The sequence below is a fragment of the Dipodomys merriami genome, unplaced genomic scaffold (assembly GCF_024711535.1).
Source record: "Dipodomys merriami isolate MVZ:Mamm:240054 unplaced genomic scaffold, mDipMer1.0.p SCAF_380, whole genome shotgun sequence".
Classification (NCBI taxonomy): Eukaryota; Metazoa; Chordata; class Mammalia; order Rodentia; family Heteromyidae; genus Dipodomys; species Dipodomys merriami.
Genome location: NW_027205382.1, coordinates 385,925 through 413,155, shown reverse-complemented (window position 1 = coordinate 413,155; position 27,231 = coordinate 385,925). Strand labels below are relative to the sequence as shown.

At 38.8% G+C, this 27,231-nt stretch overlaps 1 protein-coding gene across 3 annotated transcripts; it reads left to right on the top strand.

Annotated features, from left to right (window-relative positions):
- The first annotated feature begins 482 nt into the window (after positions 1 to 482).
- On the top strand, positions 483 to 27,231 carry LOC138805025 (serine/threonine-protein kinase Nek3-like). Of its 3 annotated transcripts, none has more exons than XM_069989591.1 (16): positions 483 to 531; positions 1,782 to 1,954; positions 3,525 to 3,618; positions 3,707 to 3,804; positions 4,239 to 4,322; positions 6,639 to 6,706; positions 6,796 to 6,882; positions 7,941 to 7,995; positions 14,570 to 14,770; positions 16,076 to 16,142; positions 18,335 to 18,384; positions 20,774 to 20,876; positions 21,385 to 21,534; positions 22,376 to 22,510; positions 24,712 to 24,835; positions 25,402 to 27,231. In XM_069989591.1, exons 2-16 carry the CDS (start codon positions 1,790 to 1,792, stop codon positions 25,484 to 25,486), a joined length of 1,566 nt encoding a protein of 521 aa, XP_069845692.1. In that variant the 5' UTR covers positions 483 to 531; positions 1,782 to 1,789; the 3' UTR covers positions 25,487 to 27,231. The 3 variants fall into 3 exon arrangements, with proteins under 3 accessions (XP_069845692.1, XP_069845693.1, XP_069845691.1); XM_069989592.1 differs by lacking the exon at positions 483 to 531 and adding an exon at positions 588 to 894 and having other exon boundaries at positions 18,338 to 18,384; XM_069989590.1 differs by lacking the exon at positions 483 to 531 and adding an exon at positions 588 to 894.

The following is a 27,231-nucleotide window of genomic DNA, read 5'->3' as shown; positions in this document are numbered from 1 at the left end:
CCCTTCCTCCCCCCTCCCCTTCTCTCTTTCTTGACAGCTTCTTGCTATATAACACAGGCTGGCCTCAAACTTGAGATCAAGTTAGTAACTAGCCTCAGGAGTGCTAGGATTACTGGTGTGTGCCGCCATGTCTGGCAACTGCAATCTTAATATCCCTTTGCCATGTAAGGGAACAAATGCAGAGGTTTCAGTGAGTAGCCATCTCGAGGGGTGGAGAGTGGACATGAATTCTGCCTTCCACATTTGCCCAAGCTAGTAAGTGCTAGAAGTGACATTGCCTCCATGAAACATCTATACCTGGGCTACTTGCCACAGTTACCAGGGGCCACTTTGCCTCAATATTATTAGCATTGTTAGCAGTGTAAGAACAACTGCTTTAAAGCGTGCTCTTCATAAGCCCGGCCACTCAGAAAACAGCGCCTCCCGCCGCATCCTGGTAGCCTCCTTAAGCTGACAACCAGAGAGACGACCCATCTGGGCCCGCCCCACGGAAGCGCTCCTGCCTGGGGAGCTGACGCGAGCGTCCTGGAGGTGGGTGAGGGGACGCCTGGGCCCCACTACCCGCCTCGGGGACCTGGTGGAGAAAGGGCGGCCCGGCGGGAGCCTGGGACTGGGGTGGCGCGCACCGGTTTGGGGCGAATGGGACAGGGGTTCAGGACGTTGGGCCGGGCGCCCACTCCGCTTTTCTGTTGGGCCTGCCCGCCCTTTGCCCCCACCGGTGAACCTGGCGTAGGGGTGCGTGCCGGTGCGCGCGGGTGCGGGTAGAACTGGACCGGCTGCGCGGAGCTGGAGTTCAAGTTCATGCCTACTCGCGTGGATGCATTACCGTGTGCACTCCTAGCGAGATCTGCCTCACTTGTGATGGGGACAATTGCCCATCACTTTATATATACTGTATGTATGGGGGTATAATAATTTTAATATATGTTATATACAGAATAGATACCTGTATATACTATATATAAAATATTCATATATCACATGCCCATGTATGTATATACTTGTGTAATATATTGTGTATATAAATATATATGAATATGCAACCTACTTTGCCAAATTTTATTCAGGCCTACATATTATTGGCTGTAATACTGAGTAAGGGGGGTGGTGGGTGGGAATAAATGTGGTAGAAAGGACTAAATGTAATCATATGTAATATATGTATACACCTACATATATACACATATACATTTATATATGTGTATTAGATGTATATATTTGATATATATTTTGACATATGCATATATATTTGACCTGTATATAATATATAGTTAAAAAGGAGGGAGGGCAGACAAATAGAGGAAGAGAGTACAAATGCAGTCTTAATATTCAATGTACAAAGGTGAAAATAGTACCAGGTAACTTGTAGAGAAGGTGGAGTTAGAAGATATGGGAGAAGATGGTGGAAGGGGTAACATGACAGCACTGATCAAGTTACATTATAGTCATAAACTGACATGTATATATGTATGGAATTTTACTCAGCCATCAGAAAGAATATTATGTTGTTTGCAGAGAAATGGATGAACCTGGAAAAAATATGTTAAGTGAAGTAAGTCAGGCTCAGAGACAAAGGGCACATGGTTTCTCTCATATGTAAAAGTTAGACCTAAATTATAAACATTTGTAAATGTGTAGAGTGTCATGTGAATATATATACAGACTGATTAACTGGTATATAGCAGGGGTGGATTCCCATGGTATAACTCCTTAGAACAACTTAAGAGTTTACAAAATGAATACCAGGAAGCTGAACGTGTTTCTGTGTTTAATGATTTTAGGAGATCTGATGGGAACTTTTGGAGTGGAGCCAGCTGCCCAGCTGCAGGTGCCCAGCATGGATGACTACAGAGTCCTGAGAGTGATTGGCGAGGGTTCCTTTGGAAGGGCTCTTTTGGTTCGTCAGGAAAGCAGAAGTCAGATGTTTGCCATGAAAGAAATAAGGCTTCCTAAGGTTACTGCTAATGTTCATACTTCACACTGACAGTGAACTTGCAATTTGTAGGCATATTCTTGGTAGTTAACATTCCTTTTCTTCTTTCTGTGACGTCTGTCACCAGTTTACTCATTAGCTTTATAAGGGCTTGATATAGTTTATAGAGTTCTTAGGATGGTATAATTAATGAAAGTGAAAAATCGCCCATATATATGGTTTATTTTATCTCAGTGTGTTAGTTGTTTATAATTTCTAGTTTCATATGCCTAGCAGTATAGGAAACCTTTACCACAAGCAACTCAGGTGCAATATTATTGATGAATGAAAGAACGTAAATATCTAGTGAAGAACAAAAAATTAAAATGCAAAACTTGTGAGAAAATGTACTCTGTGGATTAGTTTATAGGTCTTAATTCCCTGCATCCTAATTATTGATATGTATTGTAGTTTTTTGATGAATGAGTCCATATTGTGGAGATGGTTTAATAGACTTTTTAATCAAGATTTTTAAAACTATATTTTAATAAAGTTCCCATAGTGTGAAGCATTTTTCCTACTGCTTTTGGATATAAATTTGAGTAGACATTATAATTTGCATTTTTAACATGTTCTAAATTGTTGATACTGCTGGTCTCAGAGCTTTTGTGCTGAAGTTAGTTTCCCTCCTTCTCTTCCTCCCTTCCTTTCTTCCTGCCTGCCTGCCTTCCTTGCCTCATGTTCCTTTCTCCATTTTCTTCCCTCCATTCCTTCCTTTCTCCCTTCCTTCCTCCCTTTCTTCTTTCCTTCTTTCTTTTGCTGTGGCTCTAAGTCAGAACTATACAAATGCTAGGAAAGCACTCTCCCACTAAGCTATATTATACCTCCAGGCCCTGTGGCAGTTTCTTGATTATAAGCTAAGTCTCAAAATTCCATTTCTCATAGATTAAGGATAATTACTTACTTTTGATTATTGCTTTTGTCTATTCTCTGGTTATATTCTTTTTATCTGGGCCAGTGGCTGTTAAAGTAATACTGACATTAACCATACAAAATCCCTGGCTTTTCTTTTAGGATACACTATTTTCAACGGCATACCTGGCTTTCCAAGTCAAATGATGCTTATGCAAATATTAAGACTAATTTATATTCTCTATCTCTCTCTCTCTTTTTTTTTTGTTGGTCATGGGGGCTAAAATCAGCCTGAGCGCTGTCCCTCAGCTCTTCAGCTCAAGGCTAGCACTCTACCACTTAAGCCACAAAGCCACTTCTGACTTTTTCTGCTCATATGGTACTGAGGAATCAAACCCAGGGCCTCATGCATGCAAGGCAAGCACTCTACCCCTGAGCCACCTTCCCAGCCTATAGTTTATATTCTCTAAGTTTCGATTTCTATCAAGAAATCGAAAAACAGCACAAAACAATGAAATCATCAGCTTAAGCATGCAAGAGGCATAGGCATAGTTGAAAAATCTTGTACTTTGTTTTGAAGTCAAAGTACAGTTTTATAAACCTGCACACAATGCTGACTTGTACAAACTACACTGAATAGTAGTGTGGAGTAGATTTTAAAATTCAATATTAAATTACTCTTGTTTGAACTTTTTCCCAGTCTTTCTCTGGATCACAGAATTCTAGGAGGGAGGCTATTCTGTTAGCCAAAATGAAACACCCCAATATTGTGGCCTTTCAAGAATCGTTTGAAGGTAAATATGAACCTTCCCAGATATGACCACTCCTTAATTTGATTTATAGTTTCTCTGGCTCTCCAACTGAGTCTTGTATTTGTTTTAGCTGAAGGACATCTGTATATTGTGATGGAATATTGTGAGGGAGGAGATCTAATGCAGAAGATTAAACAGCAAAAAGGGAAGTTATTTCCTGAAGATATGGTAAGATATTGGCTTAATATGTTTCTCTCAAAGTTCAGAAGCAACTTTCCCCATAAACGGTGAAATTCCACTGTATTTTTCTTTTATTTAACCAACAAAAATATTTTCAAATGCACTTATAAATTAAATAATTGAGTCACTGGCTGGATGCTGGTTCCTCATGCCTGTAATCCTAGGTATTCAGAAGGCTGAGATATGAGGACTGCAGTTCAAAGCCAGTCCAGGAAGAAAAGTCTGTAGGACTCTCACCTCCAAAATACTTCTAAAAGAACAAACCATAGGAATTACAGTTTTTTTCCATGTATTTTTTCAAGAGTCCTGAATACACAGCTAAAATCTGGTTAAATAAGGTCTGTAGCTAGTTCTTTAGAATTTTGGGTGAACGCAAACCAGATACCACATTTTTACAGATATTGCCTATTGTTTGCTTACAGATACTTAATTGGTTTACACAAATGTGCCTCGGAGTAAATCACATTCATAAGAAACGTGTGCTGCACAGGGATATCAAGTCCAAAGTGAGTAAAATACATTTTGGGGCCCAGAAAAGGATCCAAAATGATTCCATTGACTTTTTTTTCCCCAAGTCATGCTGGACTGTGTTTCTTCCATTTATGTTTTCTGCCATAGCATAGCCTGTTAACTGGGATAACAGGTATACACCATGATCACTTCTTCTATCATGTTGCGTTCTCTTGAATCTCCTTTCTGAGACAGTCTCAAGCTGTATTCCTTCCTATTTCATTCTCCCAAGTAGTGGGATTATAAGTGTCAGCTGCTAGTGCCTGGCTACAATTAGGTGTTTTTTAAAAATTAAACATTTTCCTTCAGTATTGGAAAGGGTTGGAAAAAATTATATTAAGTGAAGTAACTCAGACCCAGAGAAACAGAGGTTACATAGTTTTCCTTGTTTGTGGTAGATAGCATGTACCTATAAATCTGTAAGTAAACACGTTGGGTGGTATGTAAGTGGTTACAAATAAATTAACTGAAGTATAATAGACTCTATGGAGAACTCAAATATTGTAATCTTTTAGAAAGACTAAGTCAAAACTCAACAAAATGAACACTAGGAAATTGGTACATGCAAGGGGAGATGGGCCATGGGGAGAGAAGTACACTAATGAGAAAGGAGGGGAGGGATATCGTTGCCAAGAATTCATTGTATAGATCACAGAATTACAAAAAGTATGAGAGGGGTGGGCAGAAAGGGGATGAGAATGTTGAAGGGGGTGACACTGATCAAGATGCATTATATTCATAAGCTATTTTATTATATGGCACGTCTTTTGTACAATTAAAGATAAAATTTTTTTAATTCACTTAGCTTTAAGACAAAATTGACAAAAATAATAGTGTCAAATACAGGTTTTGATCTATATATAAATATATATTCTGTGTAATATTAAATCATGTCAGTTGACATATCTATAATTTTATGTACTACTTTGTGGTTAGAACATTTAAGGTCCACTTTTTTTTTCTTCTCCTTCTCCTTCTTCCTCTTCCTTTTCCCCTTCCCCTTCCCCTTCTCTTTCCCCTTCTCCTTCTCCTTCTTCTCTTTCCCCTCCTCTTCCTCCTCTACCTCCTCTTCCTCCTCCTCTTCCTTCTCCTTCTTCTCCTCTCCCTCCTCTTCTCCTTCTCTTCCTCCTCCTCCTCCTTCTCCTCCTCCTCCTTTTCCTCCTCCTCCTCTTCCTTCTTCTCCTCTTCCTCCTCCTCCTCCTCTTCCTCCTTCTATTCTTCCTTCTCCTTTTCCTCCTCCTCCTCTTTCTCCTCCTCCTCGTCCTCGTCCTCGTCCTCGTCCTCCTCCTCCTCCTCCCCCGCTTCTTTCTTCTTTCTTCCTCCCTGTCCTGGGGCTTCACCTCAGAGCCTGAGCACTGTCCCTGAGCTTCTTTTGCTCAAGGCTAGCACTCTACCTCTTGAGTCACAGCGCCACTTCTGGCCTTTTCTGTTTATGTGGTACTGAGGAATCAAACCCAGAGCTTCATGCATGCTAGGCAAGCATTCTACTACTAAGCCACATTCCCAATCCTAAGTTCTACTCTTGAACTGGGAGTGTAGGTCAGTGGTAAAAAGGCCAACTCAACATGTGTAAGGCACTAAGTTCCATCCAAGTAAATACATAAATTAATAAGTAAAATTACTCTGTCATTGTAAATAACACCTTATATTAACTGTAGTCACTGACGGTACAGTGGATCTTTGCAACTTACTTTGACCTAATATTTATACTTTCTGTGAAAAAATAATTGAAATATACTTTGTTGTATATGTTAGTACATTCCTGAATCTTTTATTATTTATTTAATATACGTTTTCTACTGGTACTGAGGCTTGAACTCAGAGCCTCAACACTCTCACTTGGCTTTCTTGCTCAAAGTTCTATTACTTGAGCCACACCTTTCATTTTGAGCTTTTTGCTGGTTAATTAGAGACAAGTCTCTCAAATTTGTCTGCTTGAGCTGGCTTCAAACTAGAATCTTCAGATCTTAACTTCCTGAGTAGCTAAGTTTACAGATGTGAGCTGATGGTGCCCAGCTTGTCCCTAGACCTTTTAATGCCCACTGACAAAGTTGCTATGTTCTCCTATAGGAAATGAAATGGTCAGCACCTGGATCTGCCACTTGGTGTCACCCTGGTACAGGTTCCTTGTCTGTTGATCAGCTCTGATGAAATCTGAACCATGTGTGTTAGACTTAACAGTAGTCATCCTGAATTCTCAACAGAGACATGTGTAGCTGTCAGCGTTTCTAACCATCAGCAGCAGGCTTTGAGGGTCTCTTTGGAGTTGTTGTTTGAATGATGAAAACATTTTTTTTCCTTTTTTGATGCAGAATGTCTTCCTCACCCAAAATGGAAAAGTGAAATTGGGAGACTTTGGATCTGCCCGTCTTCTCTCCAAGTATATATCTCTTTTATTATAGCAATATAAGCAGAGCACCCATGTCCAGGAATATTCTGTAATCATTTTGTGCCTTTTTGTGGTTTTAGTCCGATGGCATTCGCTTGTACATATGTGGGAACACCTTATTATGTGCCACCAGAAATTTGGGAAAACCTGCCTTATAATAATAAAAGGTAAGGTGACTGTTTGGAGATTGGTCTTATAGCCTGCTTGGATATAAAAATTTTTTAAAAATAGTGTTATTGTGGGAGATACAAATGACATATATCTGGTATCCACAGATAAACAGAGAAAAGGGAGATAGCACATGTTCACAGCAAATGATGGTTACAGATTTTAGGTAAGGTTAGCTACACCTTTTCAACTTTTCTGTAGGTTTGCAATTTCAAAAAATTAAAAGCTAAAGGAAGTAGTTGATAAAAAGTTAAACTGAGAGTATCAGAGAGGAAAAAGTCTGAGATGGTATCTAGTAGAGTTAGCACAAAGAAGTAGTATGAGGAGCCTACTATGGAATGTCCCTGATTTTGAAGAGCTATTTTTGTGGAAGAATGTACTGGCTTGTTTTCTTTGTTTTGGAATATAGAGGGTGGAGAAAAGTCCTGATAGGCACCACTTAGCTTATAATAAAGCAATGTATAACCAGAATCCTGTGGCTCACACTTGTAGTCCTATCTACTTGGAAGGCTGAGATCTGAGGATCACAGTTGGAAGCTAGCAGGAAAGTCAGTGAGGCTCATATCTCCAATTAACCACCAAATGAGCCAGAAAAGGGGACAAAACCACAAAACCGAGGCCCTGAGTTCAAGCCTTGGGACCATTACAAAATCAATGAATGAATGAACAAGAAGGTATATTATCCACTAGAAGGGAACAGACTACTAAGACAGAGAGCTGTCCATCAGATGTTGCTGTGTGTGGGACAGTCTGATGGGAGCTGCCCCCAGTGTCTGCAGAGTCCTTTCATCTATGATAATCTGAGTCTATACAGATTCCTTCTTGCTACTGAATTCCCAAATGCTATGAAGTGTTATTAATGCATCTTGATTTGCAGTGGTAGATTTTGAAGAGCAGGGAGATTTCTCATGAACATGATTGTACGTTTTATCTTAATACCTAAGAATTACTTGTGATACTTATTAAAGGTAGGATACTATTTATGTTTTTCATTGTTAGAAAATGCTTATCCTATAACTCATAGCCCATTTGATATGTTATTTCTTTACTCCTCCAGTGACATCTGGTCCTTGGGATGCATTCTGTATGAACTGTGTACCCTTAAACATCCAGTAAGTATGGTGCACACAAAGAAATAGCTGTGTGTGGTTATATCTTGCTGAGCCTAAGAAAGAAGCCAATCCCAATAGGCAGTTTTCTTTCTAGGACAAATTCATTATACACACTTCATTTGCTATTATTATCTCTGCCTTGATACAATTGTGTAATAATAGGAAATGTTTATTGTTTAGTTTCTTCCATTCTATGTGTAGCTTTTCTTTCTTTTTGATATTTTTTGTTTAGTTTAGTTTTTGGTTTTTTGGGTTTTTTTTTTTTTGCCAGTCCTGGGGCTTGAACTCTGGGCCTAAGCACTGTCCCTGAGCTTCTTCAGCTTGAGGCTAATGCTTACCACTTGAGCCACAGAGCCACTTCTGGCTTTTTCTGTATATGTGGTACTGAGGAATTGAACTCAGGGCTTCATGCATGAAAGGCAAGCACTCTACCACTAAGTGACATTCCCAGCCTGATATTTTTGTTGTTAAATACATGTAACATAAAATTTTCTCTGTTGATGATTTTTATTAGCATATGTTAATTGTATACTATAAGGGATTTCTTTATTTTGTACATGTATATTAATTTGATCATATCTATCCCTCTAGTACCCTCTTAGTCTCCCTCTCCCCTCTCACTAATTCTTTTCCCCTTCCCAATTAGACCCCTTTCTACTTTCAGAAACACTTTTTTAAATTTGGATTTTACATATGAGAGAAAACATCATAATTGTCTTTCTAAGTCTAGTTCATTTCACTTCACTCCAATTCTATGTATTTTCCTGCAAATTTTTTTTTCTTTATGGTAGAATAATACTGTATTGTGCATGTATACCATAATGTCTTTATCTAGTCAGACATTGGTGGACACCTAGGCTTATTTTGTAACTTGGCTATTGGGACTGGTACTCTATGAACTCTATTGTATCTTGACTTTGATTTCTTTGGGTACATACCCAGCATTGATATAGCTGGATCATTGGTATTTCTATTTTTAGTTTTTTGAGAAGTTCCGCACTAATTTCCATAGTGGCTGTACTGATTTACATTACTGCCAATAGTGTGTAAGGGTTCCTTCTCACCCATGTCCTGCCAACCTTTGTTGTTTTCTTGCTTATAGTTCTTCTGACTGGAGTGAGCTGGAATGTCAGTGTAGTTTTGATTTGCATTTACCTTACAGCTAAAAATATTGAACATTTTTTCACATACTTATCCGTCATGGGACTTGAACTCAGGGCCTAGATACTATCCTTTACCTTTTTCACTCAAGGCTAAAGCTCTACCATTTTGAGCTACAGCACTAACTTCCAGTTTCCTGGCAGCTAATTGGAGATAAGAATCTGATGGACTTTCCTGCTTGGGTTGGCTTTGAACCCTGATTCTCAGATTTCAGCCTCCTGCATAGCTAGGATTACAGGCATGAACCTCTGGCACCTAGCTATTTGTACTTCTTTTGAGAACTATCTGTTCAATTCATTTGTCTATTAGTTGATACTATTTGAGTTATTTTGAAGTATTTGATTTTTGAGTCTCTTATATAGTCTAGATATTAATTCTCTGTTGGATGAATAATTTACAATGATTTTCTTCCATTCCATAGGCTGTCTCTTCCCTTGAGTAATTATTGTTTGCTGTGTAGAAACTTTAATTTGATGCAATCCCATTTGTCACTTCTTCTTGTTCAGAAAGTTGCTGCCTATTCTTGCACTTGATGTGTTTTCTTCTATTGGCTTTCAAATTTCTGATCTTAAAATAATGTCTTTGATCATTCTGAATTGATTTTTGTACAGGATGAGAGCTAGGAATCTAGTTTGAATCCCGTACATGTAGAGATACAGTTTCCCTAGCACCATTTGTTGAAGGGTATGTCTTTTCTCTGGCATATGTTTATTTCATCTCTGTTGAGAATCAGCTGTCAGTAGCTTTGTGCATTTGTTTCTAGGTTATCTACTCTATTCCATTGGTCTCTGTGTTTTTGTACCAGTACCATGCTTTTTTTTTGTTACTATGGCTCTGTAGTATAATTTGAAGTCAGGTATTATAGTAGGTCCAGCACTAATACCTGACTTGGTCAGGATTACTCTGGCTACTTAGAATCTTTCATACTTCCATATAAATTTTAGGATTGTATTTTCATTTTGGTGAAGAATATCATTGGGATTTGATAAGGATTGCACTGACTCAGTAGATTGCCTTTATGAATATGGCCATTTTCATAATATTAATTCTGCCAATCCATGAACTTAGGCAGTCTTTCCATCTCCTAGTATTTTTGTTTGTTTGTTTTTGTCGGTCGTGGGGCTTGAACTGTGGGCTTGGGCTCTGTCCTTGCACTCTTCAGCTCAGGCGAGCTCTCTACCGCTTGAGCCACAGCGCCACTTCCAGTTTTCTAGTAGTTTTTATTGGCGATAAGAGTCTCATGGACTTTCCTGCCCAGGCTGGCTTTGACCTGCAATCCTCAGATCTCCTGAGTAGCTAGGATTACAGGTGTGAGCCACCGGCACCGGCTTTCTCCTAGTGTTTATAGTTTTCATCATAGATGTCTTTTATCTCATTGGTTAGGTTTATTCATAGGTCCTTCCTTCTTCTTTCTTTCTTTTCTTCCTTTCCTTATTTCTTTTCCTTCCTTTCTTTTTTGGGTATTTTAAAGGTATTATTTATTTCTTAGTTAGCATGGTTGTTACTGATAAATAGAAAAACTACTGGTTAGGAATGGGGATAGAGTATTTAAATAGCAACCACAAGGCCTTGAAAAGAAAAAGAAAAGAATCTGAAATTTGTAGGATTGTTGTATTCTGACTTTGCTGAAAATGTTTATCAAGTCTGTGAGTTTTCTGGTGGAGACTTCATCTTTGAAGTATAGGATCATATCATCAGCAAATAGGAATACTTTGTCTTTATTGCTATGGCTAAGGATTCAAGTCCTATTTCAATATGAGTGGAGAGTGGACACCCTTGTCTCATTTCTGATTTTAGAGAAAATGCTTTCTCCCCATTTATACGATGTTGGTTGTCGATATGTAGTTAATAGCTTTTATGAGTTTTGAGGTAGGAGCCTTCTATTTGTAGTTTGCTCAAGGCTTTAATCATGACAGGATGTTGAATTTTCTCAAAGACTTTTTCTACATCTTTTGAGATAATCATATAATTTTCCTCCTTGATTCTATCTGTCTGTCACTTTACATTTATTTGATCTGTAAATGTTGAACCATCTTTGCTCATGATGTATGGTGCAGTACTGGGTTTGTATTCATACAGACCTTTTTGGTTTAGTTATTTTTCCAAACTATTTTTCAAGCTTTTTCCTCAGGTAGTCTAGACTACTATCTTTCCACTTATGCCTTCCTATGGTTAATATGACAGGTGTGTGATATCACACCCAGATTATTGATGGGATCTGATAATTTTTGCCTTGACTTGTCTGAATGTAAAAGTTACAATATCCCCTATTTCTGACTCCTGAACAGATACGATTACAGGTAATCTATGATCTTTTTCATGAACTGTTGGATTTGATTTGCAAGTATTTTAACCAAGGCTTTTTACATTACTGTTCATTAAATAAATTGGTATATTCCTTTTTCCTTTCGTGTGTGTGTGTGTGTGTGTGTGTGTGTGTGTGTGTGTGTGTGTGTGTGTGTGTGTGTGTGTGTTGACACAAGGACTTGCTATGAAGCCCGGACTGGCCTTGAATTTATGATCCTCCTGCCTCAGCCCACTAGTGCTGCTAAGATTCCAGTCCTGTGCCACCACACCCTGCTCTTCCCTTTTTATTTTATGGAATAGTTTGAGGAGCACTTATGTATATTCCAGAGTGGCTGTGCCATTTTCAAACTCCCTTTTAACAGCTAGTTTCGCTTTTCATCTGAAATATGTATGAAATAGAGAAATAAACTTTTCCTTAAAGGTATTTTTTCTATATATTTTAAGAAAAAAATTGGGGATATTGGCTTTGGTAGGAAGATACTCTACCACTTGAGCCAAGCCCCAGCCCTAAGAAATAATTAAACAAAAAAGAGTTTTAAAAACTCCTCCTAAGACAGCCTCTTCAGTAAGTGGTGCTGGCAAAATTGGTTAATCACAAGTAGAAAACTAAAGCTAGATCCTCATATATCACCCTGAACAAGAATCAACTCCACATGGATCAAAGACCTTGGAGTTAAAGCAGACACCCTGAAAACATTACAGGACAGAATAGGAGAAGCCCTAGGTATCCTAGGCACAGGCTGAAATTTTCTCAATAGAGACCCAGAAACACAACAAGTCAAAGAAAGGTTGGACAAATGGGATTGCAAGAAGTTGCAGAGCTTCTGCATGGCAAAGGACATAGCTAGCAAGATCAATAGAAAGCCCACGGATTGGGAGATCTTCACTAGCTATACAACAGACAAGGGTCTCATATCTAAAATATACTTAGAAGGCAAAAAATAAAATCCCCCAACAACAAATCCTCAAACAAACAACTGCCCAATAAATAAGTGGGCTAAAGACTTAAAGAGAAACTTCTCTGAAAAGGAATAAGAATGGCCAATAGACACATGAAGAAATGCTCAACCTCTAACCATAAAAGAAATGTAAATCAAAACAACATTGAGATACCACCTCACCCCAGTTAGAATGGCTATAATCAAGAACTCAAATGCTGGAGGGGATGTGGTCAGAAGGGAACCCTACTGCATTGTTGTTGGGAGTATAAACTTATTCAACCAATTTGGAAAGTAGTATGGAGGTTCCTCAAAAGACTCCACATAGAGCTCCCCTATGACCCAACAATCCCACTTTGGGGCACTTACCTGAATGATCATAAACAAGACCATGCTAAAGCTACCAGCATAACTATGTTTCTTGCAGCATTATTTACCCATAGCTAATATATGGAACCAACCCAGATGCCCCTTAGTAGATGAATGGATCAAGAAAATGTTTTATATATACACAATGGAATTCTAGGCCTCCATCAGAAAGAATGACATTGCCTTATTTGTTAGGAAATGGAAAAACTTGGAAAAAATTATATTAAGTGAAGTAAGTCAGGCCCAAAGAAGCATAGGTCCCGGGGGCTGGGAAGGTGGCTCAGTGGTAGAGTGCTTGCCTTGCATGCCTGAGGCCCTGGGTTCAATTCCTCAGCACCACATAAGCAAAAAGAAAAAAGCTGGAAGTGACACTGTGGCTCAAGTGATAGAGCGCTAGCCTTGAGCTGAAGAGCTGAAGGACAGCGCCCAGGCCCAGAGTTCAGGCCCCACGACCGGACCCACACACACACACACACACAAAGAAACATAGGCCCCATGGTTTCCCTTATTTGTAATAACTAGTAGTTGTCTGAGTCAAGCAGAAAAGGTCAGATAAGATGATGTTAAGCAAAATGAACCCCAAGATAAGGACACAAGTGTTTTTTTCTTTCTTGCTATTGCTTCTAACGTATTTATAAGATACCACTTGATTTTTTTTTGTTGTTGTTGCTTTGTATGTCCTCTCACATGGTATAACCCCTGTTTTCACTGTATTTGATGTTGGTATAATTTGTGGAGGGGAAGGGAAAAAACAAATTGTTTAAATAGGGATACAGGTTGACCCATTGCAACAATGAGATGTACAAGACTCTATGTCAAAAAACGAACTTTATAATTTAGGCGGGGGGAGGGGTCCGGAGGTGAAGGGGGTGGGGGGAAGGGAGTGTACTTGTGGAAATGGGAGGGAAGGGATGCTAGGGGAAACAAAGGAGGAGACAACAATGCTTGATAAGAAATGTACTCATTACCTTGCTCATGTAACTGGAACCCCTCCTCTGTATAGTATTGTCACAATAAAAAACTTATTTTAAAAAAAGGCACAGATGACTCTTAATCATACTAAAAATGACCCCTTTATTAGCAATAATAAAATTCAAATTAAAACAAAAAAAACTCCTCCTGCTCTTTGGAAGTAGTTTATTATATAGGACAATTGTCATGAAGCTGATCCCTATTACGTTTTTGTTGAATCAACACTTCTAAAAAGAAAAGTGACCAGTTAGCAAGACCATTTATAAAATTAAGATAGGTTATATGAATATAAAATCCAGCTGGTCTGATTCCCAGTTTTTTTTTTTTCTGTGTTACCTTTTAAAATTCTTTTTTTAATTGTGAAAATACTGTACAGTACAGAGAGGTTACAATTACATGGGCAAGATAATGAGTGCATTTCTTATCAAGCATTGTAGCCTCCTCCTTTGTTTCCCCTTACCATCCCATCCCAGCCCCCCCCCCCCCCCCGGCCTGCCAAAGTTGTAAAGTTGGTTTTTCGACATAACGTCTTGTACATCTCATTGCTGCAATGGGTCCACCTGTATCCCTATTTAAACAATTTGTTTTTTCCCTTCCCCTCCACAAATTATACCAACATCAAATACAGTGAAAACGGGTTATACCGTGGGAAAGGGACATACAAAACAACAAAGAAATCATCTTATAAATATGTTAGAAACAATTGCAAGAAAGAAAAAAACATTTGAATACTTATCTTGGGGTTCATTTCGCCTAACATCAACTTATCTAACTATTTCTGCTTGTCTCAGACATATACTAGTATTTCTTTCTTTTAAACTTTTCAGTTTCAGGCAAATAGTTGGAAGACTCTTATCCTCAAAATATGCCAAGGTTCCATCCATCCACTGCCATCTCACTATTCCTATGAACTGCAGTATCTCATCAAGCAAATGTTTAAGCGGAACCCCTCACAGCGCCCTTCGGCTACCACACTGCTCTCCAGACGCAGCTTAGCTCCATTGGTCCAGATGTGCTTACCTGCTGAGGTACGATGCCAACTTTCAGGAATATGGTGCTCATTATCAAAATTCTAGTGAAGCTGGGCGCCAGTGGCTCACTTTGGTAAACCTAGCTACTCAGGAGGCTGAGATCTGATGATCATGGGTTGAAGCCAGCCTAGGCCAGAAGGTCCATGACACTCTTATCTCCAATTAATCTCCAAAATATCTGGAGGTGGAGGTATGACTCAAGTGGTAGAGTGCTACCTTGACTTAAAAAACTTAGGGGCAATGCCCAGGACTGAGTTCAAGCCTCAGGACTGGTGCCATAGGAAAAAAAAATCGAATTATTCAGGAGTGAATTCAAATATTTCTCTCTTCTTCCTCCCACAGTGCCATTCTCCAAGAATAGTCAGCAGTTTGTGTCTTTCTGCCTATATGTACTTTCATTTATGTAGTGTCCTTTTTTCTTTTTAATTTGGTGCTGGGAATCAAACTCAGGACTTTAAGCATGCTAAGTACACTACACTTCTCTCCTTTCTCTATAGTTTTTGCTGTTTGCTTGGTTTTGTTGTTTTGTTTCATGGGTGCTGGAGTTTGAACTCAGGGCCTTGTACTTGTGCCGTTTGCTCAGCTTGCACTCTATTATTTTGAAGATGGAGTCTCAAGAACTTTTCTGCCCAGGATGTCATCAAACTTCAATCCTTTGGGTCTCAGTATCCTAAGTAACTAGGATTATAGGTGTGAGTTACTACTACATGGCTGGATTTTTGTGTATGGGCAGAAGTGGAAGGGGTGTTTGTGTGCTGGTAGTGAGGCTTGAATCAGGACCTTGTACTTTTGCTTAGCATTTTTGCTCAAGGCTGGTACTCTGGTTGTTTCTGTTTTCTGGTTTGAACTGAGGGCCTGGGCACTGTTCCTGAACTTTTTTGTTCAAAGCTAGGGCCACTTGAGCCACAACTTTATTTCCTAATTGGCTAATTTATTTCCTGTTGGCTAATTGGAGATAAGAGACTCATGGACTTTACTGCTTGGGCTGACTTGGAACTATGATCCTCACATCCCAGCCTCTTGAGTAGGTAGGATTACAGACATGAGCCAAGTGCCTAGTTTTGTTGTTTTGAGAACATGTTTCTACTAAATTGGACTCAAATTCAGAATCTTGCCTGTGGCTTCCCAAAGAGCTGTGATGTACTCAACTCCTTTATATGTTTCTTTAAGAGGTATTTTTAATGTTTCATCTTTAAATAAGGTAAGCAGAATAAAATAAAATCAGAAGAATGTGGGTAGTGAAATGACATGAAGGCAAAGTCTAAAGAAAAGTGTCTTGAAGCTCTCCACCTTAAATTTCAGATCATTACAGAATATGGAGAACAGATACGAGATGAAATATGTGAGCATCATACACAAAGGAAAAAGAGTAAGCATTTAAGTTCTGTTAAAAATAGTAAAGAAAAGACAAAAGTGATTTTTTCAGGTTATTAGAAGTGATTATCAGATATATTCTTCAAACCAAAATTTCTTTTATTTTAGACATAATTATCTGTATTTTAGAACCTAGATTGGATAGGTTAGTGATGGAAAGAATTTGTCATATTAGTGCTTTATTATACATGGCAATGGTACTCTGATGCCAGATCTCCTAATATTAGCACCATAATTACTACAGCTGTTATGATTTAGGTAGAAGACTTTCTGTAGACTGAGGTAGGAATCTATGAAAATACAACACTAATTTTATGGAAAAATATGTCTCCAAGTTTCTCAAGGACCATTGGGTAAACTCCCAAAGGAGGCTCATACAAATTGCCTCACATTAGACCACAGTTGCAAGTCTGACTTCCAGAGTTTCTGACCAGCTACATATAGGGGTTACCATGATTCCTTCTTTTGGAATTAATAGAGTGGCTTACAGAAAACTTATAGAAAAGTTTAAAGAATTCTTCAATCAGATGAATAGACCCAAAGAGTGGAGTCCGGAAAGATTTGGACCCCCAGAGCTTCTGTCCCTGTGGAGCAGGGGTCTACCACCCTCTTGGATGAGTTTTTGATCACCTGCCTATGAGTCTCCACATAGCCAGGGATCTAGAAGTGCTCCCTGATCCTTTTGACTTTTTGTTGAGCCCTTGTTGCATAAGCATGACCAAATCATTGTCAAGCATTCTTACTAATAATTATTCATACTAATAATAAGAATAATAATTATTTTTATTAATAACAGCTCTGATCTGATCTGATACTAATAGATTGAGTTGGGGAACCCAGTCAGTGCTGTCCAAATCCTGCTGGGCCATCTTCCTGATTGTAAAGGAAGCCTCCCTCACACAAGTCTTCTGCTCTATATTACATAATCACATAAGAGAGGGAGGGAGATGAGGGTATGGAGACCCAAGCCAGAAAAGTGGGAGAAGATGTAAAGTATATTTTTAGTTTTGGTGACTACTTTGGGGAAGAGAAATCACAGTTTCTGTGGCTAACTCTGAGACAAACAAGGAGCTGTCGAAAGAAAAAGATCAGAGAAAAAGAGAATTTGTTTTCTGAGGCCTATAGTGTCTCAGGATTACATTCTTCTACCTTTCTTGCTTTGAAGCTATTCCAAGGCTACTTCAGGAATAAGGACAAAAGGCCAAATAAACCCTTCAGTCTTAGAATCCACTTTTTTCTCCATTATTTAAGAAGTAGCCAGATACTTTATTTTACCAGGTTGTGTTGATGTTGGTTTTATTTTTTACTTTATTTTTTGTTGGTCATGGGGCTTGTGTTGGTTTTATTTTATTTATAGCTTTTGTTCTCATCTTGGGTAGTAGGAAACACTAGCCAAGACAAGATGAAGAAAAGTTGAAAGCAGTTGGTTAGAGTACAGTCTCATTATCTCAGAGGAATAAAAAAAGTTGGTGAAATCCCACCATATTGGCACCCTGTGTGGTCTGTAAACAGTACAGCAAACATGAGGACAGGTAATATGCTCACTCTTATGATCTCAGTGCCTGTCATCATAGATGAACAGCGATGGTAAGTTTTTAAATGCTGGGTGAATTAGAAGCATGATGAAGAGCTCTGCCAAAGAAAAATGAAGCAGGAGCCATTCCTCCCAAAGGGACCAGTTGTCAGAGTTCTTCTGCCACTCCTGCTGCTTCTCTGTGTGTGATAAGCAGTCAGGCATCCCTTCTTGAGAGAGATATTTGTCCCACCTGCTATGACAGCTGTGAGGACTCCAGATGCCACTAAATAGTGTGTGCTAAAGAGAATAGAGAATTTCAAGTATATATAGTCTATTACTGTGTAGTGCTAAATGGGTTGGCATAAATAAACAGCAGTGTCTCAGAATTTAGTATTAGGAAGAATGCAGCACAATATACTTATTAACTGACGTGATGTACTGAAACCCCTTTATACACTATCTAAAGATAATAGAATAAACTGAAAAGGACTGATGTAGCAGAAACAGCTTTTTTTCAACATTCCTGTTCAAACTGTTACACATTAGCCAGGCTCACACTTGTGCATTTGACTTTAAACCTCTTTTGTTTCTCAAACTTTCTTCAGATCGCAGCTGAAAGTTAATGAAGTGGGCCTTCCACTTTCTCTTTGTTCTTTCTCTTTATTTTTAAGCAGACTCCAGTAGACTCAGGATGGCTTTGGGAAATGAAGCAAGCAAGATGGTAAGTTGCTTATAAATTAAATTTATAAAACATGCTTCTTTAGGGGGTCAGGTTTCTTTAGGTCCTGTGAGATGTTTCAAGGCCTCTGATCTGGTCTCTTCAGTCAAATTCATCATCGTTTCACAGGTGAAGTAGTGGGTTGCTGTTGTCCTGTCCTGTTCTGAATCCCTTTAGATCATCATTTATGTTGTTTGTGAAGGAAATGAGGGAAGTCGTGACAATGTCCAAAAAAGAAATGCATGCTTTACCTGATTTCTATAACTGTAACCTCTCTGTACATCTCCTTTCTAACAACAATAAAACATACTTTAAAAAGATAAAGGGACTTTGTCCTGCCTTTGGTCATGAAAACCTTGTTTAGTCTGGTTTTTCTTTTGTCGGTTGTGGGGCTTGAACTCAGGGTTTGGGTGCTGTCCTTTAGCTTTTTTGCTTAAGGCTACCATTCTACCACTTTGAGCCACAGTACCAACTTCTGTTTTTCTGGTAGTTAATTGGAGATAAGAGTCTCATGGACTTTCCTACCTGGGCTGACTTTGAACCACGATCCTCAGATCTCAGCCTCCCAAGTAGTTAGTATTACAGGTGTGAGCCACCAGCACCTGGCTTGGCTTTTTTCTTTATTGTGGTAAAATATACCACTTTAGTTGATGTGTACTAATGTTGATTGGCATTTATAATAGTGGCCAGCCATTATTACTCTGTATTCCAAATTTTGTGTTTTGTTTGTTTTGTTTTGGTAGTACTAGGATTTGGGTTCAGAGATTTGTACTTGCCTAGCAGGTAGTCTATTACTTGAGCCATGCCCCCAGCCCTTTTGGCTTTCCATATTTTTTAGATGGGGGTTGCTGTTTGCTGGAGGGCTGAAATCTTCCTCTTCCTCTTCCTTTGATAACAAGACTGTGCTATTATCCTTATTGCTTGAGATAGCATTCTCATGAACTTTCTGCTGGCCTTCCAATTTCAGCCTTCCAAGTAGTTAGGATTACAAATACAATCAATGGCGCTTGGCTTTCCAGAATTTATTTTAATCACCCCCAAACACCCTATCTTACACAATTTCTCACTTACCTAACTCTAAACCTAACCCCACCTCTGATAGCCTTTAGCCCACTCTGTCTCCCTGAATTTGTGTACTGTAGTTATTTCATATACATGGAATTCTTTTATGTCTGGATTACTTCATTATATAAGGTTTTAAAAGTACATCCATGTTGTAGCATATACAGAAATTAATCCATTTTCTAGATGAATGTTTGATCTCTATTTTTATTTTTTTGTGTATGTACATACAATGTACTTTGATTCTGCCTCTTCTCCTTTTTCCCTCCCACCTCCCACTTGCTGCCTCTCCCCAATATTTCCTTGTTATGTTCATGTTCTGTGTGTGTGTGTGTGTGTGTGTGTGTGTGTGTGTGTGTGTGTGTGTGTGTGTGTGTGTGTGTGTGTGTGTGTGTGTGTGTGTGTGTGTGTGTGTGTGTGTGTGTGTGTGTGTGTGTGTGTGTGTGTGTGTGTGTGTGTGTGTGTGTGTGTTGGTCCTGGGGTTTGAACTTAGGGCCTAGGTGCTGTCTCTGGAACCATTTTTTTCAAGGCTGGAGCCTTAGCTCTATTTCTAGCTTTTTGGTGGTTAATTGGATTTAAGAATCTCATGAACTTACCTGGTCAGCCTGGCTTTGAACCATGATCCTTAGAGCTCAGCCTCCTGAGTAGCTAGGATTACAGGCATGAGCCATTAGCACCTATTATCAAAGTGCCATACCTTTAGAATATTGTTTTCCACTAAAAGCCACTTTATAAAATAAGTCATTTTGGTATTAGCTCAATACAGCAACCATTTTGACTTTTTTCAATGTTTTATTTTTTTTTCAATAAAAACATATTAATCTGGGTGTTGGTGGCTCATGCCTATAATCCTAGCTACTCAAGAGGCTGAGATTTGAGGATTGGATCAAAGCCAGCCTGGGCAAGAAAGTCCATGACATGCTTATATCCAATAAACCATTCAGAAAACCAGAAGTGGCACTATATAGCTCAAGTGGTAGAACGCTAAGCCTTGAGCTGAAGACCTAAGGGACATCACCCAGGTCCAGAGTTCAAACTCCACAACCAAAAAACAAAACAAAACTCAACCTATCTGTCATTTTTATATATCTTCTTTACATTTTAACAATTGGTATTAATGCTTATTAATATGTGTGTACTATATATACATATATGTGAATAAATAGTTGCTAATATGCATGTATATAATGTATATTGCTATTCACATACACATATTTGAGGTTCTGTGACTATGCATGCTAACTCATTAGCTTTTGTTTAAAATCAAAATAGCTAAATATTTGTTTCCTGTGCTGCATTTTTAATCAATATTTTAAATCCTTTTTTTAAGCAAGAGGAAGAACAAAGTAGGAAGAGTAGCCATACTGATTTAGAAAGTACTCATACAAATTCAGTTAAAAGTACTTTGAGGAGACTAACCAGAGGGAAAGAAGGTAAGCTATTCATTACTTAAGGGGAGAGTTGGGTCTTGGGAGGTATCATTAGTAAGTACACAGGTAGATGTGTATTTGCCTATACAGTAATTTATGAAATGTTAGAGGAATATTTGATCTTTGATTTGCCCACTGGGGAAGTTAGAGATGAGAAGTGTAGCCCAGTGGTAGAGCACATAGAACAAATGTTCAGATTTCAGAGTTAGTCCCTAGCACCTCTAAAACAAAACAATAGTATTTATCAGTGAGAGGCATTAGGAAAAGTGGTATTTGCTTGTTGCTGACCATAAACTGTATAGTAAACTGTGTGTATATTTGTATATTATGTGTGTTGTGCATCATGTAATATGTAACTATATGCATACTATTTTTTTTAAATTTTGTCTATGATTCATCCAGGGTTGATCTATTATTTGTTGCTAGATATGAGTTTGAAAGAGAAAAGAAAGGCTTCCTATTTTGTTGAGATGAATAATCATATGTATGGCACTACATTATCGTATTTTAGAATCAGGCAATCAGCCAGACCATCTGAAGAAAGCTAGTTCACCAAGCCTTCACAGGAGACATTGGGAGAGAAATGAGCCGAATGCAGCTCTTGCAGCTTTAGAAAATGCATCTATCCTTACCTCCAGTTTACCAGCAGAGGAAAGCAGAGGTTAGTATAGGTATGGCACTTGTTATCTTGGGGTATTGGCTGCAGATACTAAAATTCACAGATGCTCAAATTCTTGAAATAGAATGGCATACATGGTATTTTCATACAACCCATCCACCTCCTCTTTAAATAATCCTAATATTACTTTTAATACCTAAAACAGTGTAAATGCTATATTAATTAATGAATTATTTTGTTTAGGAAATGATGATAGGAAAAGAGGCAGTACCTGTTCAGTGCAGATTTAATTTTAAAATATCTTTGGTTTAAGGGTGTGTAACCCTTATTATCATTTTATTATGGAACATATCCTAATAGTTACTCACTATGCTAGGCCTTTTTGTTGTTGTTGTCCCTGGGGCTTGAACTGTCCCTGAGCTTTTTCCCTGAAGGCTAGCACTCTACCACTTTGAGCCATAGGTTAATTGGAGATAAAGAGTCTCACAGACTTTTCTGCCTCAGATTGCTTCGAACCTTGATCCTCAGATCTCAGCCTCCTGAGTATCTAGGATTACAAACCTGAGCCTGGCATGTTTTGTTTTTGTTTTGTAATCACTCTGGAGGACATTTGGTGTTACATCAAAGCACACTCATGTTGGCCAGTGAAATAGATTTTAGTGAGAGTCAAGTATAAAGCTGGTGTGGTGGTATACTCCTGTAGTCCCAGCACTGAGGAAGCTGAGGCAGTAAGATTATAGGGTTCCAGACAGCCTGGGCTATACAAAGTCAGACAGACAGACAGATAGGTAGACAGATACAATAAACTTTTAAAAATGATCTGGAAGGTAGGTGCTGGAAATCATCTTTTATTTGGCACTGATTTTTACCTTTTCACAACCAGGTGGTTCTGTAATAAAGTACAGTGAAAATAATAGCCGTAAGCAGTGGCTCAGAAAGACCCCTGACACTGTGTTGAACATCCTTAAAGGTGCTGATCTCAGCCTGGCGTTCCAAACGTACACGATATATAGACCAGGTAATTTTTTCTATTATATCATCATAGAATTGTCTGATTGGTTTTTAAGTATGGTACAATATACATAACATAAAATTAATCCTCTTGCTCACTTTTAAGTGTATAATTCAGTAAGATTAAGCACATTTTGGGTTGGGAAGGTGGCTCAGTGGTAGAGCGCTTGCCTTGCATGCCTGAGGCTCTGGGTTCGATTCCTCAGCACCACATAAGCAAAAAGAAAAAAGCTGGGAGTGGCGCTGTGGCTCAAGTGGTAGAGCGCTAGCCTTGAGCTGAAGAGCTGAAGGACAGTGCCTAGGCCCAGAGTTCAGGCCCCACGACTGGACCCAAAAAAAAAAAAAGATTAAGCACATTTTTAGTGAGTTCTAACTGGTCTCCAAAACTCTTTCAACCTTGTAAATTTAAGGCTGTACCTATAAAATAACTCCCCACTTTACCTTCTCGTACACCATGACTTTAAAATTATGTTAGGTGTTCTTGAATCTTTTCTAGCTAATCTTAAGCTGTTATAAAAAAAATTCTCACAGAACTGCTTTACTTACTTGCTCATTAGAGAGCTTATTTTAATTTGTTGCAACAATTTTACTTGTATGTGTTTATTTGGCTAATGTTTATTGAGTGCCTAACATAGGTTAAGATTTTTTTTTTGAGGGGGCACCACTTGAAATGTAGCTCAACCACAGAATTGTTTTTTTTTTTATCTTTATTTATTTTTTTGTGAAAATACTGTACAGAGGGGTTACAATTACATGGGCCAGATAATGAGTACATTTCTTATCAAGCATTGTAGCCTCCTCCTTTGTTTCCCCTTCCCATCCCTTCCCATCCTCCCCCCATCCCCCACCCAATCCCCCCCCCCCCACACACACACACACCATAGAATTCTTTTGCTCAGCGTGCACAAAGCTCTGGCTTCAGCACTGCAAGAAAAAAGAGTAAAACACATTTTCTGCCCTGAATGATAAGGAATTCATTTTCTGGGAGAATGACATGGTAGCATTTTGTGAGATATTTGGCTACAAGTCTTGATTTAGCAATTAGAGGTCTTGGATTTTGTTTCTGGTCCAAAGGTGAAGTCTGATGTCTTTGTCATATTAAGAAATTCACTGGGCCGGGTGCCAGTAGCTCATGCCTGTAATCCTAGCTACTCACAAGGCTGAGATCTGAGGATTGCAGTTCAAAACCAGCCTGGGCAGGAAAGTCCGTGAGACTCTTATTTCCAATAAACCACTCGAAAACTGGAAGTGATGCTGTGGCTCAAGCGGTAGAGTGCTCACCTTGAGCTGAAGAGCGCAGGGACAGCGCCCAAGCCCAGAGTTCAAGCCCCACAACCGACCAAAAAAAAAAAAAAAAAAGAAAGAAATTCACTGTTAGAAGATGTATCACTCCTCTTGAAATAATTTTTATAAAGTTTTAGTTTGTGTTTTTTGTTAGGTGTTTGTCTTATATACAAAAAGTCTAAGTGTAATCACTGTCTGGAAAGTTTTTTAAAAATTGTACATGAGATGGGGTGTATCTCAGAGGTAGAGGCCCTAGATTTGATGCCCAACACTGTAGAATGAATGAATGAATACAATCAAGCAAGCATACATGTAGCCTACCTTTTAATTTTCCTTCTTTTCTTTTGTTTGTTGTGATAGCTAGGGAGGGGAAAACTCAAAGGGGAAAAATTAACTGCAATCCAATCTCCACAAGTAGGTTTTAATGTTTTTGTATATGGTAGGGTTTTTATTTTCTTTTTGTTGATGGTGGTGTTGGTGTTGGTATTGGTATTGGTGGTGCTGGTGGTGGTGTATGTGTGTATGTGTGACCCTGTGCGTGTATACATGTGTGGGTGGGTATGTGTGGTACTGGAGATTAAATCCAGAGCCCAACTCATGATAGGAAAGCACTCTTGTCACTCAGCTACACCCCAACACCTTTTAAAATAGTTTTACCTTTGAAACAGGGTATTGCCCAGGATATAATATAGGTTTTTATATTTGAAGATTTTTTGTGTTAATTCTTTGTGGATTTTTTCCCTGCCCTTTTTCATGCTTGAATTGGCTCAATTTAGCTAGGTGCTATGACTCTGGTAGTAGTTGTAGCACTTAAGAGAGCCAGGTGGGACCTATCCAGGAATTTAAGACCAGACTGAACAACATAGAAAGAGCCCATCTCACAAATAAGTAATTGGCATATTTTCTGTTTCTGTTCCTCTGAAGGTTCAGAAGAATTCTTTAAAGGCCCTCTGTCTGAAGAAGAAATATCAGACAGTGTTGATGGAGATCATGATTCTGTCATTTTGGATCCAGAGAGACTCGAACCTAGGCTAGATGAGGAGGACACGTATGTTGCAATCTTTTTAGAAAACTTGTGTGTGTGTGTGTGTGTGTGTGTGTGTGTGTGTGCCTGCCTGCCTGCCTGCCTGCCTGCCTGCCTGCCTGTGTCTCTGTGTGTGTATGGATGTTCATACCATATTATACCATATTGCTTCCAGATTTAATAGAACCTTGTCCTATGATTTTTTTTTATCATGAATGAGTATATGTTTTCATCTTTGGCCATGAGAAATACGTTAGAATTTTATTATAGAATTCCTGGCTAAGCCCTGCATGAATATTTCAACTTGGACTTGTTTTTATGTTTATTTGTTTATATGTATTTGTAACTGAACTCATTATCCTTCTGCCTCTGCCTTGGGCTAACAGCCATGTACCACCATATATTAGATTTTACATTTAAAAAAAAAGATTAGAATCAGTGAAATAAGTGCTTTTTTTAAAGGACTAACAATTTTTTGTCTATTCAATAAAACTTTATTGTTATGGCAGTGTTCTATTTCAAATCCATCAACAAATGTACACTGTGCTTGTGACATAGAGGCTTATCAACCCAACTTCTTTTTTCCACAGAGATTTTGAGGAGGAGGATGACAACTCTGACTGGGTATCTGAACTAAAGAAGCGAGCTGGCTGGCAGGACCTGTGTGATGGATAATGTCAAGGGAATGTGCCAATCACATGGGGGAGATGAAGAACATAGATTGAATGTTTACCACTAACTAGTTTAGCTAACTGGGATCTTTACCACTAACTACTTGTGTGATTATAGGAAAGACTTAGCTTCTTTGAGCCTTAATCTCTTTCAACTACCAATAATAATAGCTACCTCATAGGGATTCTGACTGTAAACAGTTACAGAAGGCTGTATGTTGTTTATTCACCCTTGCAATGAGTTGTAATTATTACAATGTAACCTTTTTTTTACATTTCTTAAAGGTCTGATGATCTAAATATATTTAATGATAAGATAATAATGTATGTAATTAAAAAATAAAACTCAGTAGATTGAAGATCCTTTCCATGATCTACACCAGCTACTAGCTGGTGAGAAAGGATCAGCCTTGGAAAGGGAGGGGTCTAGATCTTGTCAGTCTTGTGTATGAGAAAGAACTATAGCCAAAAGTAGGCACAACACATATCAGAAGCCTTGTGGACTGAATGTGGAAGGGGGTCCCAATGTATATGAGTCACCATTTCACACACATGCTGGGTCCTGTCATGAATTACCTCATTTAATACTGTAACACGTTCATGAAGTGAAAGTATTTTACTGAAGAAACAGATTTTCCCTGACCCAGCATGGGGAATAATGCTAAACAGTAGGGAGGAACTTCAGTTGGGAAAATACAAGGAACTGTTGGAATCTAAAATATGCATATCTTTTTTTAAACAATTTAACAATTATGCAAAAATGGTAGCATAAAGCCAGGCTCCGGTGGCTCACACCTGTAAGCCTAGCTGCTCAGGAGGCTAAGATCTGAGGATCAAGATTCAAAGCCAGTCTGAGCAGGAAAAGCCATGAAACTCTTATCTCCAATAAACCACCAGAAAACCAGAAGTGGCACTAAGGCTCAAGTGGTAAAGCACTAGCCTTGAGCTAGGCCCAGAGTTCAAGCCCCATGACCGACAAAAACAAATAAAAATTTTAGATGGTAGTATAGGCAAACCCCCCCACCCCCGTGCATATAGTTTTTTTACATTAAATATGTCATCATTAGTCCTCTCTGGTTTCTCACTTTTCCTTGGTTTTGAAGGCCTTCACATTTTGTAGTAATGCCAGTTAGGCATTTTGTAGATTGTCCTCAGTTTAGGTATGCCTGATGTTTTTCCCATGATTTGACTGAGGTTCTAGGCTTGGGGAACAGGACACATAAGTGAAGCTGTCTTTTCATCACACATGGCAATACTGTGACTCACTGTAGATGCTCTTCAACCTTGATCACTTGATTAAAGCGGTACTTTACCAACTTCATTTGTCCATGCTTTATGCACTATGTGTCACTATATCCAGTCCCTACTTCAGCAGAGAGGAAGTAAGCTCCACCTCTGTCAGGGAAGAGTACAATTCAATACTAAGTCATTTGTTTGCTTGGTTTTGCTTATGATCCTTGGAAGTTGTTTCAGTTTTGCTGTTATGTCTCCTTGGCATCCTCCCACTTTTCCTCACATTCTGGCACTATAAAAAAATGATCCAGGATCATCTTGGGCCTTATTTGCCCCATCCCCACAATTAGCCGTTCAGCTAATTAGTTCAGAAAACAAGATCTAGGTGCTGGGTGTGCTTGTTACTAAGATATCACTACTTCTATGCCCTCTCTATGGATACTAAACTGTGTATCTGTGTATCCACACACAGCTCCATGGTGACTTCTGTGTCTCCCATCTGTATGTATATTAAGC

Bases quoted from the DNA above. Each gene is read 5' to 3' on its own strand.
- LOC138805025 (XM_069989591.1), top strand. From the start codon at position 1,790: ATGGGAACTTTTGGAGTGGAGCCAGCTGCCCAGCTGCAGGTGCCCAGC. The intron at 1,955-3,524 runs GTTACTGCTAAT...ACTTTTTCCCAG, and splicing joins AAGAAATAAGGCTTCCTAAG to TCTTTCTCTGGATCACAGAA. The intron at 6,883-7,940 runs GTAAGGTGACTG...TTACTCCTCCAG, and splicing joins CTGCCTTATAATAATAAAAG to TGACATCTGGTCCTTGGGAT.